Below are 20,096 nucleotides of genomic sequence, written 5' to 3'. Positions count from 1 at the left end.
TGCACATAGGAAAACTGCTTAAGTGTGTGCCAAAAATTAAGCAAATGCTTTTTTCTTGACTCTCCCAGTTGGTTGGCTGCGTTGGGTCTGAGCCCTGGCTGGTGCTACAGCTGCCTGCCCTGTGGTTTGCTGCTGAGGTCCAGCCATCCAAACTGAAATACCAAATTCTGTGTTAAATATGGAATTAACAAAATGCTGGAGAGAAAGACTGACTTGAGAAGTTGTGCCTTAATTATATGTCATGGATTATAAAGACAGAAGGAACAACTGTGATCATTTAGTCCTACTTCCTCTCCACCTATAAATAACAATAAACAGGCTTTTGCTGAAACACAAAGCTGCTTTCTTTGGTGGATTAACCACTCCATGCTGGGGACGCCAGAGAGAAGAAACATCTTGTTTGCATTATTTTATGTAGGTTTGAAAGGGCTCGACTCAAGCTGAGGTCACGGTTCCTTTGAGAGAAAGGGCATCCTGTGCTGGGGGAAGCTGGGGCAGTGTGAGGGTTGGGGCTTGGTGGGACACTGTGGAGGTGCCTTGTGTGCTGCATTGGCCATCACATCCTCCTGGGGACAGGCTGGTGGCCCACCAGCAGCACCGATTGGAGCTGCAGTGGTTGTTTCTTTCCAGTTTAAGGCATGTGAACTCTGATGCAGCACGGGGATGTGCAGGTGGAAATCCTGCAGCTTCAGCAGTTGGCAGCAAGGACTGAACCCATAAAAAGTCTCTTGTGCTCCTCACTGCTGTGCTGGGCTGGTGCACCCTCACCCTTGTGCAGTCTCTGGGGCAGAGTGATGGTGTAACCATGCTGTGTGTCGGACCTGCCAGCTGCTGTGTCACCTCTGTCACGCTGACACAGGTGGCTGTGTGTGGTGCCCATCCTGCTCCTTGCCCTGAGAACCAGTCTCACCACTCCTCTAGGGCCTTGTGTTTCTGCTGTGACAATGACCTTCTGCAAAGCATTTTGTGATCCTCTATGTGCAGGATGGCAGTTGGGATTTAGAACTAGATGATCTTTAAGGTCCCTTCCAACCCAAGCCATTCTAGGAAAAATCAAGTTATATTTACTTTGAAAAATGCCTCCTTAATGCCTCTGTGTGGCATTAAGGAGGCATTTTGTGGTTCTGTAGCAGCTTGAAGGAGCTGGTCTTCAAGCCAGGTGGTGATGGCCTTCAGCACAACCTGGTCTGGTGGCTGCAGGGTCCCTGGGTGTTTGTAGCCCATGTCTGCAGCATGTGTTGGGTGTCACCGCGGGCACTGGTGTGACAGGCACTCTGTTATTTTAAGCATTAGTGTTTGTGTGCATTTTACACATTATAGCGTTGCATTATTTAAGGGTGATGCATTATTAAACGTTCTCCTCAGCATGGAGAGTAGGTCACTTCCTCTGATTCCTGTCTCTGCATGAGTGAGTTAGGATGCTGTTTCTTATGTAATCCTTGCAGTCTGAATAATGGAGATCGTAATACTATAGAGCTGATTAATAACATTTAGTACTTCATTAATGAGGAATTTTGTTGGAGTGTTCATTGAAGACATCTGTGTTACCATACTCAGTTTGTTCTTTCTGCTTGAGTGCCTGGAACCAGAAGAACAATCATTACTTAGTTAATAATGATGTGCTTCCTAAGATAAAGGCTTGTAAATTCATTTTTATGCCCATAATCACATTTTTCTGCTGTGAGAAGAGTGGGGGAGGTGGGAATTGTCTCTTTCCCATCTTCCTGACAAAATGTATCTAATGATTAGAAGCATATAATAAGAGTGTTTGTCCTAGCCAAATGTTTCTGCACTCCTGTTAATCAGCGTTGGTTTGAGAGCGCGGCGCCGTTTGTGGAAGGCGATGCAATCACTGGGGCAGTGTGGCAGATTTAAATCTGCAATAAAAGCCCTGGGGAAATTAACAAGACAAAACATTAACCACAGACTAAACATTAACATATATTAGCATTTTTATTACACCTGTAGAAATGGTAAATGTGCTTGGTTACTACTATTAAAAAGTTTATGTTCTATCCCACATCATCGCAATGTATATTTTTGGTTTAAGCCCTTTAGAATTTAATTAAGCGGAATTCTGTAGCAGCACTTGAGTAATAGACTTCAGGTTCACTTTTATGGTGACTTTGAAGATAAACGGGGCACAAATGCGATCTTTATAATGCTAATAAGACTTGTGATGTGTAGTGGAGCAGGTTGTTAAAAAGAATTGGGGAAGAGGCACCAATTCAAGCTGCTGTCTTCCTGTGGCTTTCAGCCTCCCTGGTCAAACTGGGCTCCATCACTGAAGGATGCTCAGGGTTTAGTGGGCATCACTTGGTTCCTCCAAAGACAGCAAATCTGTGGTCTCTTGATGTTCTGTGCATTCTGCAGCAAATCACCCTTTCAGAAGCTGTGTTCAAATCAATTATAATAGTTAATCTCTGTTCAGTTTGATGTGTGGCTTCTCCCAAAGGAAACCCACGAGTAAGTATAAAATGACTTATGTGAACTCCAGAGAGCAAAAGAGATTGTGGGAGGAAATCTTCAAAAATGAGGGCATCCCCTTGAGGCGAAAAAAATACTGTGTCTTCCTGGAGAATGAATCTATAAGCAGAAGAATTCATAGAAAAGGCAAATGGAAACTCCATGTAAAGTTTAAGCAAAGGTCAAACACAGCAAACTCTCCTTTAGAGCACAGTGAAGCTCCTGGGCTGAATGAGAAGTGGCAGCAGCAGGTATCCAGCAGTGCCTAATGCAATCCCCTTTTCTCCAAGGAGAAGCTGATTAGCTACTTTTTTTTGTTTTTTTTTTTTTTTTTTCCTCTTCTAAATCATCTAAAAAATTACCTTTAAAATGTTCTTACTTTTAAAAGCAGAGCTCAGATTGGCACTGAGGATCCCAGTGTGCTGCTTTCCAATCCTTTCACCCCTGTATTTCCTGCTGATGTGCAAGATGAGATGTTTTTGCCCCATGTGGCCACACTGCCTCGTGCCTTGGCAGCAGAATCTTGGGTTCTGAGTTGTTGGAATGGCTCCTGAGGTATTAAAAAGTCTCTTTTTCCCACCCCCACACTCGAAGAAGTAGTTGAGATTCCTCGGCTCTGTTTTTCAAGGTTGTTTATTTGCTCTTATCCAATACATTTCTGACCCAATGAGATCTGTCCAGCAGGTTGGGCTGTGGCACAGTCCCTGCCCTTGGGGTGGTGTGAGCCTTTTATACTAAAATCTATATGTAGTTTATTTACAATAATTTTCCAATACCTATCACCAATGTTAGACAGTCTGTCTCTACTCTAAACCAATCCAGAAGTGTCACCATCACAGCAGAAGATGGAGGACAGGAAGGAGAAAGACAGGACATGCCCAGATTCCTCCATCTTGCCTCTTGAACCCCCATTCTAAAAACCCCAAAATTCTACTTTTCCACGCCGTGGTAAATTCACCATCATTCTATTCAAACCCTTGTGGCTTGTAACGCTTCACACAAAGTTGGTGATTGTTGCCATGGGTTAAAATTGGAGGCACAGGTGTCGTTGACTCTGTGCCGAGGTCTCTGAGCCCCTGCCAGGGTCTTGAGTCCTCCAGGGCAGTCGGGAGAATGTCCTGGGTTCCACCAGCAGAGCAGGTTCATCAGGAGCCTCAGTGGTGTCAGGGATGCCATCCTGCCATAGCCAGGCTGGAGCTGCCCTCCATCAGCTGCACGGGGGCTGTGATGCTTTGCACATAACCTGCTGCTGTGGTCAGTCTTTCTTTGATAATTAACCCAAACCATCCCAGTTTCCTGGGCTGGCAGGTGCCCACAGAGATCAGCACTGTGCTTTACACCCATCCATCAGCTCAGCTGTAGCAAATCTGATCCCTGCAGTCCTCAGACGCCTCTTATCTTACATTAATGGGGAAGCCTTACAGTGGGCTGCTGCTGGTGCTGCTCCATTAGCCTTGCCCCTGTGCTCCCTCAGATCAGTGTTCCCCCTAAAGCTGAGCCAATGTTCCCCCTAAAGCTGAGCCATCACAGCTGCAGCCCCGGGCGTTGGGAGCAGCTGCTGCCCCCGGGCACTGCCCAGCCCGGCTCTGGCACCTCCTGGGGCTGCAGTAAAGAGCTGGAGCAGGGGTTGTGGTCTCCTCAGAAGGCAAAGTGTTCCCCTCGTGGCCTGGGTCACACTCCTCATGGAGGAGGCTAATTAAATCAGGTAATTAGTGAGTTTGTTAATGAGCTGGGGCAGGATAGTTTTGCTTGGGCTGTTAAAGTGTTGGTGGCTTTGGGGGTTTGTAAAAGCTCAGGGCTTTGGGAAGGTTTTTCTTGCCTGGTGTCCTTGGCAGATAAAGTCCAACTCCTGTTGCCTAAAAAAACACTCTGGCATTTGATTTACTTAGTCATTTTTTTGTGGCTTAATGTGTCAAACTTCAGCCTATTCTGCACTAAGGCAGAGGTCTTGCACTGACTGTACTTTAGATAGGGCTGGTGTATATTTACCATCCCCCTGGTAGCGTGGGGAGGAGAAGAGCCAGCGGTTCTGTTCTGTCAACTTGCTTTGAATTTCACATTTATATTTCTGTGGTGGAAGGAAACCAGTTGTTAAACGCTCTTGCTTGATACAAGTGTGGCAACTGGATTAGAGATGCTCCCTTCCTTTTGCTCTCCCTCTTGCAGACACACACGGTGCTGAGGAGCTGACTGTCCTTGCTCTCCAATACTTGGAGAGCTGAATCATCACACTTGTTTCTCCTCAAGGTCTGAGCTTGTATCTATCCCTTCTCTGACTGCATTTTTCTTTTCTTTTCGGAGCCTGCTTTAAAATGGCAATGGTTAGGAAGAGATGGGGGAGCTGTGTTCATGTGTTCCTGAGCCTGCAGTGTGGACACAAAACGAGGGAAAGATTGAAACAGGATTTCTGAGCTGTTGTCCTCGGACTGCTTGTGGCCCAGCAGACTCTGGCAGATGGTTTGTGAAATCCTTCCCTCCCCCAAAAAGCACACACGATGCTGCCCCTGCAAATGAGCAGGCAATCTGTTACTTCTACTTTCACTCACTTTAAAATAAAGTTCAAATCTCAGCCGGGTTTTTGTTTGACTAAAGGGTGACAGCTATTTCACTGTGGCTTCACAAGATGGGCTGCAGGGTTGGGCTTTTTTCCTGAGAAGGTTAGTTAATGCTTGAATAAATAAGTAAAAACTTGGTGGAAATTTTGAGCAGTGCATCCTTCTATCTGTAAATATTTCATCTGCTGTCCCGTGTCACAGCTAATACAATCCTGTTTGTGGTTTCATCTCATAGGAGGGATGGCTGGACTGGGTGATCAGTGATCTGGCTTGATGATCCACCATTGAACTGGATGATTGTAGAATTCTTTTCCAGCCTTATTCATTCAATGAATCTTGGAGCCTTGGTACCCAGGTGTTGTGAGGATGCAGCTGAGCCTCAGCTCCTGAGCAGGACTTGGGAGCAGAGGGGCTGAGCTCCCTGCAGTGCTGGTGGCAGATGAAGCATCCCCACTTTGCTGGGTCCCTCTGCTGTTTGAAGCAGGCTCTCGGGTGCTGCCATTGTTCACACTGTCACTGACCCTCCCCTCCCATTCAGTGCCTCTCTGCATCCTTGGGAAAAAGCCTTGATCCTGGACTTGCTCTTCTCTCAGAGTTTGGGAGGTTTTGCCAGCTGAAAACTGGGCTTTGGAAATGGATTGGAATTTTCACAGAGCTGGGGAGAATCAAAGGGAGTCATCACAAATGGCAGCTTCAAGTGTCCAACCTTTTCCTTCTCCTCCACTTCATGTGTCCATTCAGAGCCTGGGTGCAGTGATGCTGCTTTGTGGCACTGCTTCCTCTGTACCCCCTGTCCTGGAGCTTTTGTGTATCTTGTGTTTCCCTGGAGGAGGTTTCATGGCAGGTCTCATCTCTGCCTTGGGCAGAGGAAAAGCCCACAGAGACCCCTGAGCATCCTGACACTGTCCTGCTGCTCTGCCCTTTGCAGGGACTTGGCACCAGCCAGTATGGAAAGGGCAGGGACATCCCCCATTCCACAGTGGGGGGGGGGGGGTCTCAGATCCCAAATGCCCTTCTCCAGCTCTCCTGCTGTCCTGTGATTTCCTCCTATTCCTGTCTGCTTGCATCAGGGGACTACCTGTAAACGTTATGAGTGCTAACAGAAAGCCCAAAAGGCAAAGAAAATAGCCCCAAAGGCAAAGAAAATAACCCAAAATGTGATCCATTTTCTGAATCCCTTCCTCCTTCTGTTTATGAAGCCTGCCAAGTGATTTAGGAAGGGCAGTAGGGCTGATACCTTCTTATGCAAAACTTGGTTTTGGCAAGGTAGAGAGGAGGCACAGCCAAGGGAGGGCACAAGAGGAAAAGCCAGGTAAGATGCTGCAGAAACTGCCCCCCTGGCAGCTGCAGGAGCAACTGCTTTGGCAGAGGAAACTGCAGGTGCAGAGGGACTGGTGGCAGCATCTCTTCCCACCATGATGAGAACAGAAACTGCAGAGCCCAGCTCCCAGGAGGTTTCTGTTTTACTCTTTGTTGTACGGCAGCCTGAGCAAACAAACTCTGCTGCTCTTGATAATGAAAGAGGTGACATTACTAATTTATTTGCCCACCCAAATGTAGGATGTAATAGAACAGAATTAATCTCCTCTCTTCACACATCAGATGCTTGTAGCTTTGGGTGGCAGGCATGCTTTTAACCTCTGGTGTGCAGCTGCCTGAGATTGCCTTGATTCAATGTGGTGTGGAGATAAATGAGGTGCTGCAAGGAATGGGCATTTCATGGGTGGGTGGCTGGTCCCAAGCCTGATGTGGGTGGTGGGAGGAGGCTCAGAGGAAGAGAGGGTGGTGTTGGCTGTGGTGTTTTCATGGTCCCAGCCATCAGCCAAGCTCCTTTCGCAGGCCAACATGGGTGAGTCCTGCAAGAGCAGCACAGGGTGGATCAAAAGGAGACTTTGACAGTGGCAGTGGTGGCACAGGGGGACAGATGTGCCTTGACAGTGTCCCAGAGAAGGAAATGGTGGCAAACCCACCCACAGCAGGGTCTGCAGCAGTGGGCACTGCTGGGTGAGTCTCGGGACAGTGGCCATGCAAGGGAGCTTGAATGAGGCACTTTGGATTCCTTCCCTCGATGCTGCAGGCAGTTCCCAAATAATCTGTATGCTAATGAGCTAATTTGTGCCATTAGCAGAGCCCTATTAATCAGGGCCTCCCACAACATGGCTGGGCTGTGGCCCCAGTGCTTGCTGTATTTTAGGGCCTGGGTTTTTAATTTAGTAGTGATGTGTATGGGGCTCATCCCTGGGCACCTGCAGTGCAGTCTGTGCAGATGCTGAGCTACCTCAAAGTGCAGAACCAGGGATTTTTCTTCAGAGGTGAGGTGTTTCCTGAAAGTCTGACAAGAGAGAGTCAGACTAGACTGCACTAGAGTGCAGAGTCTTGAGATGCTGTGGTGCTCAGGAAGGAAGGAGCAGGGAACATCTCAAGCCTCCCCCTGCCAGCCTAAGTTTAACTTGACACAGGAAGATTTGCCTGTCCCACCTGCAGCTTGGGGGTTTTGGTAGCCACAGGAACAGTTCAGTGACATTTTACCTGAACTTTCCAGCATTCCTTTCCCTTTTATACAACAGCCAGGTTGTAACCTTAGGACAGCATTTTGCTTTCAGGTGCTTGCTGAGCTCTGAGCAAGATGGGGATGACAGGAGGACAACAGCTCGTGTGCAGGTACCAGTGTGCATCTCAGCTGTTTGCCTGCACTTCTCTCACTGCTGTGTTTGTGCTTCCAGATCAGCAGGATGTGTGGCCATGCCCAGCAGAGGCAGACTCGATCAGCTCCTTATCCAGAGGACCTTTTCATTGACAGGAAAGTCCTGAGAGTGACGCACGTGGAGCAAGAAGAAACCTTGTCGAGCAGGAGGAGGTGAGAATGCTGAGGCTGAGCTGGTGCCTCCTGCATGGGCTGCAGGAGCAGCCACCAGATGGAATGGCCCTGTGGAAGCAGATGGAAAAGCTCCTTATTTCCCCTACCCATAAATCTGGCTCTGAGCATCAGAGCTGCTCTGTGACAGGCTCTGAAGTGCAATGGGGTGTCCACATGGGTTTTCTCACCTACTGCACCCAGGTTAATACACCAAATGCCTTGTCTGGGTTTCTTGGGCTCTGTTATAGTGTCTGAAATACTCACAGGTGTAGTTACAGATAGAAATGGTCACTCCAGATTGAATTGTTATGTTACACCATGTGTAGGTAGGGGGAATCTGTTTCATGCTTTTTGTGTAGTGTTTTGTGGTAGTTCAGAGATGTTAACAGCCTTTCACTGAATATTTTCAAAGGAAGCAGGTGCCTCCACTGCTGGCACTGCACCTTGTGCTTCCTTCCCTGTGTAAGTAAAAGCTGTAATTAAGTGGGCTCACAGTGATGTGTCAGGGAGCAGCATCTCCCCTCTGGATCTGAAAACACACCCAGGGATACACAGTGCCTTTACTTCTGTCTTGAATAAAAGAAAAATCCCTGTGGAAGTGAAACAAGCAAGCTGGGCAATTTTTGAAGCTGGCAATAGACTAATTTGGGTGGATTTCTCTCTGAAGACTAACAGGGCCACATTCTTGACACTGTTCCCATGAGATACAGCACCAGGGCTTGCATTCCTCCCTTGTCTCAACACGTCGAGGTTACACAGCCCAGGCTCTGACAGGGATGTCCTTTGAAGGCTCTGAAGGCTCATGAAATCTGCTGAGATGAATGACATGGGTTCATAGCTGCAGATATGGAGGGTTCCTCCCTGCCCTGCAGGAGCTCTGCTCCCCAGGAACATTTCCTTCTGCTGCTCTACAGCTCTGCGGGGCTTTGTGGCACAAGGCAGGGCCTGGGATGTGAGAGCTCAGTGCCATGGGCAGTGAGGCTTCTGCTTGGGGTTTGCCACAGCTGATGATCCAGGTCTCACCTCATTTTGGCTTTCCAAGTGTTGGTTGGATCTCCCCCCCGCTGTTAGTGCAGGAGATGGAGGTAGGAGGTGGTTCACACAGGAGGTGACTGCCTGAAGCATCCCTTGGATTGTGCAGGGGCTGTGCGCTGAATTGCCACCCTGTGGAGGGGCTTTGGCTCATCAGACAGACCTGTTCATTAGCCTGGGCAGTGACAGACGGGATGGTGGGTGGTCAGAGGCAGGGACCCCCTTGCTGCCCGGCTGTCCCTGCGGGCTGTGCCAGCCCCTCACGGCAGGAACGGGCTCCGAGGCAAGGAAAAGCAGCGCAGAGCACAGCCCAGAGCCTTCCTTGTGCTGGTGTCGCCTGCCCCCAGCTGGCTGTCGCGGGCTGTGCCTGCAGAGGGAATCCCACGGCATCCCAAGCAAGGAGGGATGAGGGAGCTGGACACCCCCTGCACACCACAGTGCCCAAGGCTGCAGGGCAGCTCCCCACAGCTGGCAGGGCAGGGATAACCCCTGGACAGCACCCAGGGGATGCCCCAGAGTGCTCCCTGCTCCAGGTGCTAATTCCTCATCATTCCTCCCAGCGAGCAAGGAGGCGAGCAAAACCCCTTGCCAAAGGGGGAAATGTCTGAAACCAAACAAGATGACTGTGAGGTCAAGCCTTACTGCCTCCAGTCCCTGCTATGCATGTTATCTTACTTTTGGTGCTATTTATCTAATTAAATGTGCTACTATTCCCTGGTGACAGCTGCTGAGCATTCCTGAGGGATCAGACCTGGGCTGGGGGCATGTCACATCCCACTCCAGAGCCTCTATCACCTCTCTGGAAACATCAGGGATCCCATGGTCAGTCTGTGGTACTCTGGCGCACTGCAGGTGACCAGCTGGAGATCCTTGTTGCTGAGAAGGGAGAGCACAGGCTTGGGATGCAGCCTGATTCACATCCCCTCTGTTGGTGCAAGCTCTGCTCCTGCAGCTCCTGCTGCCTTCCTGCAGCAGAGCCATTTTGATGGTATAACCTGCCCCTTTGAATGCAGACTGTGACCCCTTGGCCAACCCAGTGCTTCCCTTGAAATTGTGTCCCTTTGACGGTGCAGCATGAAACACAGCCTTAGCCATGTGTGCAGGTCTGTGCTGAGAATGTCAGCTCTGGTCTGCCACCAAAAATGCCACCTGCCCTTGCAGCAGTGCTGGATGGCCAATGTCAGCCAGAAAAAGCCCCTGAAGGGCTTCTGTTGTCTTCTGCAAGGCAGAGGGGACACTGAGCCCTTGCTGCTCAGAGGTACCCCATGGATGTGTGGCCTGAGCCAGTGGCACCTTTCCTTGAGTGCTGTGAGAGTGCAGAGACTGTGCCTGACTTTTGCCTGGTGCAAAGTTGGCCTGAGCTTGTGCTGCCCCCATATCCCTCCCCATCACCAGCAGTTTTGGCTGGGAAACATGGGTTCAGCCTTTGATTGAATAACATCAAAGAAAAACAGAAAGAGCTACTGATGCTTTGTGGTTTGTTTGCACCTAGCTGCTTTAATGTTGTGTTTGTGTGGGTACCTTCACTGGTTTAAATGCACCAACCTCCTCTTTTCTTCTTTTAACTGAGCACCCTTTTCTGTCCCTTTCTTCCAGGGAGCTGATTGCAAAGCTGAAGTCCCACAGCAGTTTTTACAGCCGCTTGCCAGAGTACATCTGCAGCCACAGCTCTGCTGTTCACAATGACACCCTTTGCTGGAACGGACAGGAAGTCGTGGAGAGGTGAATCTCATCTCCCTTGCCCTCCTTCTCCTCCATCCTGCTCGTTTTGTGTTAACCAGGCACAGGAGCAGTCTGAACAGGGCATGATTTGCTCCCTCAGGGTCCTTGTGCAGAGCAAGAGTGCAGCAGTGCTGCAGCTCACAGGGATGTGTGAGGTCTGCACAGACTCAAGTGGTTGTGTGCTGCCCTCCACTGAAATTTCTGCGTAGTGAAAATTCTGCATCCGTGGTGGGATTTGGTCAGGGTGGGCAGAGACAGGAGAGCAGCAGCAGCAGTTGGACCCTGCTCCCATGGGAGAGTGCCCCACACTGCTCTGGAGCAGCAGCAAGGGCATTGTCCCCATGCACTGCAGGGGCTGGGCATGTCTCCAGCCAGGCTTGGTGCCCTGATAGCAGGACAGTGTGGTTGGCATCCCCTGCCCCACCTAGGGAGGGCTAAGGAAGGCTCCCTTGTTGGATTTCTCCTTGCTGTGGCTCTCAGCTGGAGGAGGTGAGGACCACTGAGCTCTGGTGGTGCCACTGCTGCCCTGTGACCACCTTCCCACCACCGAGTCCTGGCTGTCCTCTCTGCATGGAGCCATTCCCACCAAGGTCCAGCTTGTGGCTGCTTGGCCCTGCCCCACTCACCATTTCATACTGGTGATAATTGAGGTTAACAGGGGCAGGCAATGCAGGATTCATACCATAAAGAGGAAGGAAGTGTTAATAGAAATGGAGATTTTTCTTGTAAAAAATTCCCCCTGGGAACGTTAAATAATGTGGAAATAGGACTTGGAAATGTTGTTTTATAATTATACATAAATCTCCTCTAATCAGTCTACTTTGCAAAGCATCCTTTGCTATTGAGTAGTTTGCATAAGGGAAGAAATAGAAATAAGATCAGGAAGTGGTGAAATGTTGAGATATTAATTATGACTTCTTGATCAGTAACTTCAGGTGGTAATTAGCCTGTACTTGCAATACTGACCTGAAACACTGAATAGACCAAAATAGCATCAAACTCTCTTTTGAAAAAAAAATTGCTCAACATCTAAGATCACTGGCTTAGTAAAATGTACTAAGGTTGCCTAAGGAGAAATGTGTCCTCTATTGGTACTTATTTCTGGAAAATCTTGTGTTTCCGTGCCTGAGACATTCAATTAGAAAGAGAAAGATTATTTCAGTATTATCTCACTGATTGTTAATTAAAACTTCTAAAGCAGGGCTGTAAGCACTGCAGCTCTGGAGAGGGGGAGCTGGGGTGAGGCCTTGGCCAACAACAATTCCCTGGGGTCACAGCCTTGGTTTGGATCCTGCTGATGTCACAGCTGGGGGAGGTGGTGGCAGTGGAAGGGTGCTGAGCCCAGATCCTCCTGCAAATGTAAGTTCAGAGCTATTTGCTGATCCAGCGTGACTTCAGGTGACAGATGGCCTTCAGCTTTCTGCTGAGAATACCAGGGGACCATCCTGGGTACAGTATGGCACGTCCTGTAGGAGCCATGGCAGGCAGGGGGCAAGGCAGGGAGAGGATCAAGTCTGTGTGCATGAAGGGGGCACCAAGATTTCAGCCCCTGGCTGCCGAGTTAAGGAATAAATCCTCTACTGTGCCTTTCCACTCCACTGCTTGCCCCCTCTGATCTGTAGCACAGATATCACCACCTCTGCCAGCTCCTATGAAATATTAGAAACAGTTCGCTTACAGATATTAGAGATTTTTGCTGTGAGCAGGGAGACTTCAGCTAAATAAAGCTGAGCTAAGATAATGGTCAAGGGTGCTCTTCTCCCAGGAGCCACTTGCAGAATGTTTCAAATAGAAAGATGTAGTTAAAATGTAGTTAAAATGATCTCTGCTGGCTGCTTTGTGTGCTTTGATTTCCCAGCTTGGCATCTCTCTCAGAGTGTCTGGGAGGATTCCTGAAAATCAGGAGCATGTGAGGTAACAGTGCTGGAGTACCCCAAGCTGCCAGTTCCTTTATTTCAGTGTTTTCCCCAAGAGGGAGCCAAGCATCTGTTCGTGGTGTAGCAGCTCTTACTCGAGCTATTCTGAGAATGTGTTTTATGTACTGGAGGAATTCTCTTCTCCTGCTGAACTGGTGTGTGTCTGTTGCTGATCAGACTCCATCTTGCCACTTTTTGCAAGAAGTTTGGTGTGGTTTCAATACCTGGTATTAATTCCAGGGTGCTGTCCTGGTGCTTGTCCCACATATGTGGTGGCTGCCCGGAGGAAGGATGGAGGAGCCATGGAGGGATAGTTCCTGTTCCTGTGGCTGGAGTGTTGGCATGGAGGGGCACATGCTCTGTGAAAGGACATGCAGGAGAGCCAAGGATGGGGTGTTTATGTCAGTGACCAGCTCAGGGGAGCCAAGGATGGGGTGTCCATGTCCAGCTGGAGTGCCTGGGGTTCCACCTGGGGGTGGATGAGGAGCTGACCAAGGGCTTTGGGGTCAGGATTAAAGGGAGGGCAGAGACAGGTGATGTTATAGTCCAGCTCTGCTTCAGGCCACCCCACCTGGCAGACTGGGTGGGTGAGACCCTTTATAGACAGACAGGAGCAGCCTCACCTTCACAAACCCTGACCCTCATGAGTGACTTAAACCCTGGTCTCTGTTGGAGGGACAGCACAGCAGGGCATGAGTAATCCCTGGGTTCCTGGATAAACTAGAAAGCTCCTGCTGAATCTGCTGCTCAGATGGAGACCAGGGCAGAGCAGTGGTTGGCTGGATCCTGTGCTTCCATGTGTTTCCATGTCTGGTGCTGTGTGGGCAGTGGATAAAGCTGTTTGACCATTGTTGGGTCTGTAAGGTCAGTGTGAGCATCTGTATGAGCATGTCCAGGATTTGACTGTGTTCTTGTAGGGATTGTGGCTATTTACCTCTTGCATTTTTAATGTGGTACCTGAGTGTTCATTAAGTTAGAATAGAGCCCTACTGATTTATCCATTTCTAGACCTCCCTCTCATGACAAAATCTGTTAGTTATTCTAAGCACTTTTCCTATAACATGTTAAATCAAGCCTGGAACAGCAACTTCACAGTCCTTGCCAGTGCACCCAAGGACAGGATAATACAGCAATGTGTGTCCTGTTATTTGATGGAACCAGTCCCTTCTGCACTCTGCAGTCCTCCTCCTCCTGTGGTTTTTTGACTTGGTATTTACTCTGTCCTGTTTATCCCAGTGCTTTGTTACCCACAGGCAATGAGAATTTCTCTCCTCCTCATGGATTGGATGTGTTCAGTGTATTTCCACTGGGTCTCACTTCCCAGTCTGAGCCTTGAACCATCCTCTGTTTCCTCCTTGCCCTTAAGCCTCTGTCAGTTTGGGGCTCCAGTGCAATGCAGCAGGCTGGAGTATTTCATCCTGCTTTTAATCTCTTGCTTTTTTTAAACTGAATCTTACTTTGTGATCATTTGCTTCTCTCCATTGGACCATCTAATGGCAAGAATTCATCTCCTTCCCAAGGTTTGATCTGTGGGTTGATAGTTTTATTGCCATCCCTATTGTGGATTTAGGAACATGGTGCCTTAAAATGACTGCTTGCAAACAGTGGTAACCACACAGGAAAGGTTGATTTTTCTGTAATGCAGAACAGTGCCTTGTGCCTTTTGCTGTGCTTTTGCATGGTTGAAGAACATAAGCCAAAGTGGGAAGAAAAAATAAAAGGCAACACATTCCTGCTTTTCACACTTTTCAGAGTGTGTAAAAACACACTGTGCTTTTATGGGACACCACAAAGGTTTATAGCAAAAACCACAAGTGGCACATTTCACCACTTGCAAAGAGCTTGTTGAGGGTCACAGTGCTTGGTGTTTGTGGTAGCTGGAGACCAGACCTGCTGGATCTGTCTCTGTGCATCCCTGTGCACCTCTTTGCAGCTTTCCTGGGCTCAGTTCCAGGCATTTCCTGAGACAGACATGTAGGCATGGTGGGTTTGCAACAGCTTAACCCTGTGATGCTCTTCCTTTCCTCTGTCTTCAACCCTGTGATGCTCTTCCTTTCCTCTGTCTTCATCCCCATCCTCTCACAGACTTGCTGCTGGTGCTGTTAGTGGTGAAATGTTGTCCCACCTCTCTTATCCTTATCTCCATCCCAAGCAGGAAAAAACCAGAGGTTGATTCTTATCACCAAGTCCTGACTGAGTAATTAGCTCATTTAAAGCCTTCAGCTTAAGTCAAGTAGGTGTTGAGATACCAAACTCACCTCAGTTTCTATGGGAGCTCAGCGCTGGAATCTGAAAGGTGATTCGAACTTTATATATAGTATCAGAGTTTTGCAGCATTTAATACTAAAAGCCTATTAAATCTAGATTCTCAGAGTTTAGTAATCTGCTTACATGAGTATATTCTTTTGAAGCTGTTCTGAATAGACTGACAGCAACATCTGCCCACTGCAAAACTTGTAAGCACATTGAGCCTTGCTGTTAGATATGCCATTTCCAAATTTCTCAAGACAAACATGTACATTAATCTAAATCACCAGCATAACTCTCGTTTTCTTTGTACCAATTCAAAATTAATATATTTTTAGCACCTTGCCAGATTCTCTTCTTCAAGCTAGAAGTCTCATATTTCCCTGCTGTTGCCAGCGTGCTGTGGTTTGTTTTAATCATACAAATCATAAACAATGAAAGCACAATTGGAAGCAAGACAGAAAAATGAGATTCTGTAATTGGAACAAAGGAAATTCCATGCCAGCAATAACCCTTTAGTTCATGAAGGGTTTGGTTATTTCTGGCAGTGCTGCAAAATATCTGATCCAATGGAATCCCCAAAGAGAGGGTTGTGTAACTTTTCAAGCCCATAAAACACAGCTTTGTAGCAAGTATAAGCTATAATGAAGGGATAGTAGGCAAATTCAGTGGGTTATTGAGTGGCCATGATAGTTTCCAGAGTATTTCAGAAAAGAAGATAATGAATCTTCTCTATCCTGCTGCTTGGTCTCAGGTTTAGCCCGTTTTTCCATAATCTATTTGTCTTGAACTGAAATAAGAATAGAGGGAGACTTCAGGCTATCAACTCCCATTGTTTTGTTATGAACATTACAGTTTTTGCTGCTCCTTCTGAAGTCCCATCTCCAGAGCCAGGTGATTACCTGAGACCTCAGGTTTATGACCAAGGGCATCCTCTGCAGCACCCTCACTGCTGCAGAGCTTTGTGTGGGCAGCTGGGAAGGAGCAGCCCTTCTCTGGGCAGGGAACTGACACAGCAGGATCTGAGGGGGCTCTCTGAGCCTTCCAGGTGTTGATATTTGGAAATCCAGCAGAAAATGGTTCCTTTTTAGTTAGGTGAGAACACTCCCCACTGAGAGCGTTGGATCCTCGTGGCTGCTTTTGAAGCAGCTTGTTTGGAGCTGCTGCTGGTGTAAATTGGCTGCGGCATTTCGAGCTCTGCAGGGACTGCCTGGACTCTCTGCAAGCAGCAAACAAAGCCAGGAAGGCACTGGGAGCCATGCACCCACCTCTCCCCTCTTGCACTCCCATGAAACAGATGCCTGTATATGGCCATGGGATAGAGGGGACACACAGCCCATATGGGAGAGAAGAGTTGGGGGGGACCTGCACCCCACACCAGCCGTGTCTGGGATGGGGTGGGACTGACCAGATGTCTCTGGACCATCTGTTATTACAGAGAAAACTGTCAGGGAAAGAATTGTCACCTCTTCTTGGAGGCTTGTGGGCACATCCAGGAGTTGCACCCTCACTGCAGGGCAGCATGAGTGGGTTGGAAACAGATTTTCAAATCTTTTGGCCCCCACTGCTGATGTGGCACTGAGGTTGTCTCACTAAAACAGAAATTAGCAGGATCAGAGAGTAAAATGTTCAGTGGCTTCACCACTTGTACCACCTTTACTGACCCATGAAAACGAGCCAGAGGTAAGGGCTGGGTTCATGTAAAAAGGGGGGGGGTGAGTGACAGAACTTTTCTTCCCTTTCTCCATTTTTCATTTCTTTTGCCTCCTCTGTGGTAAGGACTCGATGTCAGCAGTCCACATGATCTGTAGTAAGTCACACCTTGAAATGCAGAGCAGCTTTGGGGGTCTGGGGGAATGTTGCTCTCCCAAACTCAGTTACCAACTCTTGTGCACTGAAACCTCTGTGTTGTGTTGTGTCTGTGTTGTGTTTGTCCCCCACCCTCTCTCTCTGACAGGTGTAATTCAGTGAACACAGCAGAGGGAGAGCCTGGGAGGGATACTGTACTATTTAAACTGGAGATACATTTGAATAAATAATTTGCAGCTGGAAGGCAGGCATGAATTAATTGTTATTTGAATGGCATACTTTCCTTTCCTTTTTCTAAAAGTGTAATTCTTTATGCTTGACTTTCAGGATTGCTTTCTTTAAATCACTTGTCAGGCATTGCAGTAACTCACCTCAAAGCCTAGCAGGGCTCAGTAGGATGAACACACATCTTACACTCATTGCCATGTATTTAAATAACATTTGTCATCTTGGCTTCTTTGCTCTGAAATGAAAGCTTGGAATGAGCTGCATTTGGGCTGGAAAGGCCAAACATTCACAGGAGACCTTTGTGGATGGTGGAGAGGAAAGGAGAGGGAAATCCCTCAATTTGACAGCATACTTGGGCATGTATGTCTGGTGTGTGAGAAGAAGCAGGAAGGGTCTGCAGTTGTACTCTCCCCACAGAAAACTTCAGATTATTGGTGTTTTCATTAGCTGGTTGTCTTTAAAGTAATTTTTAATGAGGGCTGCTTATCAGCACATTTAACAACGTGGCATTTGTGTTTGGAAAATGCCACATCCCCAGCAGGAGCCCATGCCCAGGGAGCCCAGGCAAGGAGATGCTGCTGGCTGATGTTGAGACACGTCAAAGAGAAAAAAGTATTTTGGGCTTTGCCTATGAAGTGTGAGCCAGACCAGCTCATGTTGCAACACTGATACCCCTTCAGCACAGACCCCCAGGGACTGGGGTGGGGGCTGTATCCTCTGTGCATATTTGCTGTTCCATGCTGGTATCAATCCCCGTGGCAGAGGCACCAGATGGGTTTCATGGAGTGGCACAAGTGTCCCTAAGAAGGGGCTGGTTTATTGGCATGAGCTGCAAACAGCTTGAGATGGCTGAGAGATTTCTCTTTTTCTGCACTGATTGGAGAACATGGGAGGAAGGGGGTGCCTTGGCTTTTTTGTCTCTGAGCCCATCAACCCTCCAGCTTGGGGGGGATGCAGAGGAGCCTGTGAGGGTGCTGTCCTGGAACCCCCAGCTTGCTGGGGTCTGCAAAGGCATCTCTCTGCCATATTAAGGCCAGGCTGCTGGGCCTGGCCTGCAGGGAGGGGTGCCAGCTGCCTTTTCCAGCTTCTCTGGCATTTCAGGAATGCAGGTCTCTCACTGAAGCTGCATTTCAAAGCTTTTAACCCTTTGGTTGGCTGCATCCCACTGAATGTGGCCACTCCAGGCTGGTGGTGGGCAGAGTGGCACAGCTGAGGGGATCTGGTGTCCCCCCTGTGCCTGAGCACACCAGGAGGTCTCAGCTTGGACAAAGTGCCCCCCAAAGCACCCCAGTCACACAGACCATGGCTCTGCCTGGTGGGATGTAGCAGGTCCCCATGCATCTCCTTTTTTGCAGTTCATGCTCAAAAATGTGCAGCTCTGGGCCCATTGCCTTGCTGCTCCAAATGGTGTGTGTGATGTTGAAAATTGTTTATTTTGGGTTGGGTACATTCTCTTGTATGTGGCCGGGTGGGAAGCACCAGGAGGTGACACTGACACTCCATTTCTCCAACATCAATGTTTTAGGGAGAATTCCCTCTGCTAATGCTTTCAGGTTTGCTTCCTTCTCTAGCAGACGTTTTCCCCTGAGAAGGCTGATCTGAGGTCCTCACAACCCCAGCAGAACCTTCTGCAGAGCAGTTTCAGTCTCTGGACATGGAGTTATGGTATAGTATTGCTGTAGTACTGTGTTCCTCCCTCCTGTACTACTTTGTGTAGGCTACAGAAATCCTCTCTGGCAGCTGCTGCGTGGATTTCAGAAGGGATTTCGCCCACTCAAACCAAAGCTATTGTGTTTGTTTGTATAAAACTGTTTAGGAGAGAGATTGTATTAATTTAGGGATGCACCAAGTGGGCTTGGTTCTGCTCTTGCTAAAACCTGTGTGAGTTTCCTGATTAAATCTCTGAAACCACAGGAGACCTTTCAGCAATGCACTTCTGAGTGTTTTGAATTAAATTTGCAGTGACACCAAAGACAGGAATTTCTTTGTCATCTTTACACTCAGGCGTGCTGTGGATGTTTCCACCCAGTCTCCAGATGTGTTTGCCAGGCTGGCACGGTGGCATTGAGTGGCTGTGTGACAAAGGAGCAGCAGGGTTAATGTAAAAAAGCTCAGCCCGAGTTCCAGCACCGGGCAGGTCTGTGCCTGCAGCCTCTTCCCACGAGATGGTGCTGGAGCCTGCAGGGCTGTGCCACAGGGGCAGCTGCAGCCTGGCCCCAGCCTGGCCCCTTCTCCCCATCACTCACCCTGCACCCACCCTCCAGCTGCACTGAGAGGGCTTTTCTGCCCCGGGAGCCAGTGTTTCTCAGGTATAGCTGTGTTTTGTGCCTCCCAGGAAAAGGTAACTATTAAAAAAAAGGTGTTTTTTGCAAAATGTTGAGTCCTGAGCCCCAGGGACAGGGAGTGGGGTCAGAGCTGGAGCTGTGCTGGTGCTGAAGTGCAGGGTGGGATGGCTCTGCAGGCAGCTGGGGCTTGGCAGAGCCAGGCTGATGAATCTGTGATGCCTGTACGTGGAAATGCTGCTATTGCCTGGAAAAGGAATTTACACAGGCAAGTGTCCTGCGCTGTGGGCACAAACACCTCCCTGTTCCTGTCCTTGCTCCTGTGCCATCTCTTCAGTGCCACATCTGGCAGGGTTTCCAGCCATTAATGGGGATGCATTAGGGAGTGCCTGGTGTTGGGGACCAGCTGGAGGTGCAGAGAGCTCCTGTACGTGGAACTCCTGCTCTGAGATGGCCTTGCAGTGGAAATCTGCCTCAGTTCTGTAATTAAATGATATATTTCAGGTCAGGGCAGATTGCTGCTGCACCAGTATAGATCTGGGGTTGCCTTTGCATCCTTACATGTCTGAGTAGATCTCATCCTCTAGAGTTTAAGCAGAGTTTAATCCAAGCCCCTGGGTATCCTCAAGTCTCTCAGTGTGCCCTGATAGCTCCTGTGGTCAAATGTCCTCATGCCTCTTGCTTTCCACCCTGAGCTGGCCCCACCATCCCTCCTGTCTCCCTCCCCTCCTTTAAAAGCCTGCTAAAGTCCCACTTTCTCCCCAAACCCTTCTGAAATGGGCTGGCTGTGATTGCCTGAGCTTGCCTGGCAGCTGAGGATGGAAGATGAGCTGGGCAGGGGAGCAGGGAGCTGACAGACAGGGAGGCAGCCACTGGGGCTGGTGCTGGGAGCTGGGTGAAAACATGATGAATGCAGGAAGGAAAATTGATGCTGTTTACCCATGGCACTGGAAAAGCAGATGTACAGTGAAGCAGAGTGGTG

General features: G+C 48.8%; 1 protein-coding gene across 1 annotated transcript in view; it reads left to right on the top strand.

Moving 5' to 3' along the window:
- Positions 1 to 20,096, top strand: part of GPC3 (glypican 3) — a 139,681-nt gene that overhangs the window by 76,589 nt on the left and 42,996 nt on the right. Inside the window, exons 4-5 of the mRNA XM_063170704.1 lie at positions 7,745 to 7,878; positions 10,507 to 10,632. Coding sequence (XP_063026774.1) covers positions 7,745 to 7,878; positions 10,507 to 10,632 — 260 coding nt within the window. The remainder of the gene's footprint in view (positions 1 to 7,744; positions 7,879 to 10,506; positions 10,633 to 20,096) is intronic.

The sequence above is a fragment of the Melospiza melodia genome, chromosome 16 (genome assembly GCF_035770615.1).
Source record: "Melospiza melodia melodia isolate bMelMel2 chromosome 16, bMelMel2.pri, whole genome shotgun sequence".
Classification (NCBI taxonomy): domain Eukaryota; kingdom Metazoa; phylum Chordata; class Aves; order Passeriformes; family Passerellidae; genus Melospiza; species Melospiza melodia.
This window is presented reverse-complemented; position numbering and strand designations above follow the sequence as displayed.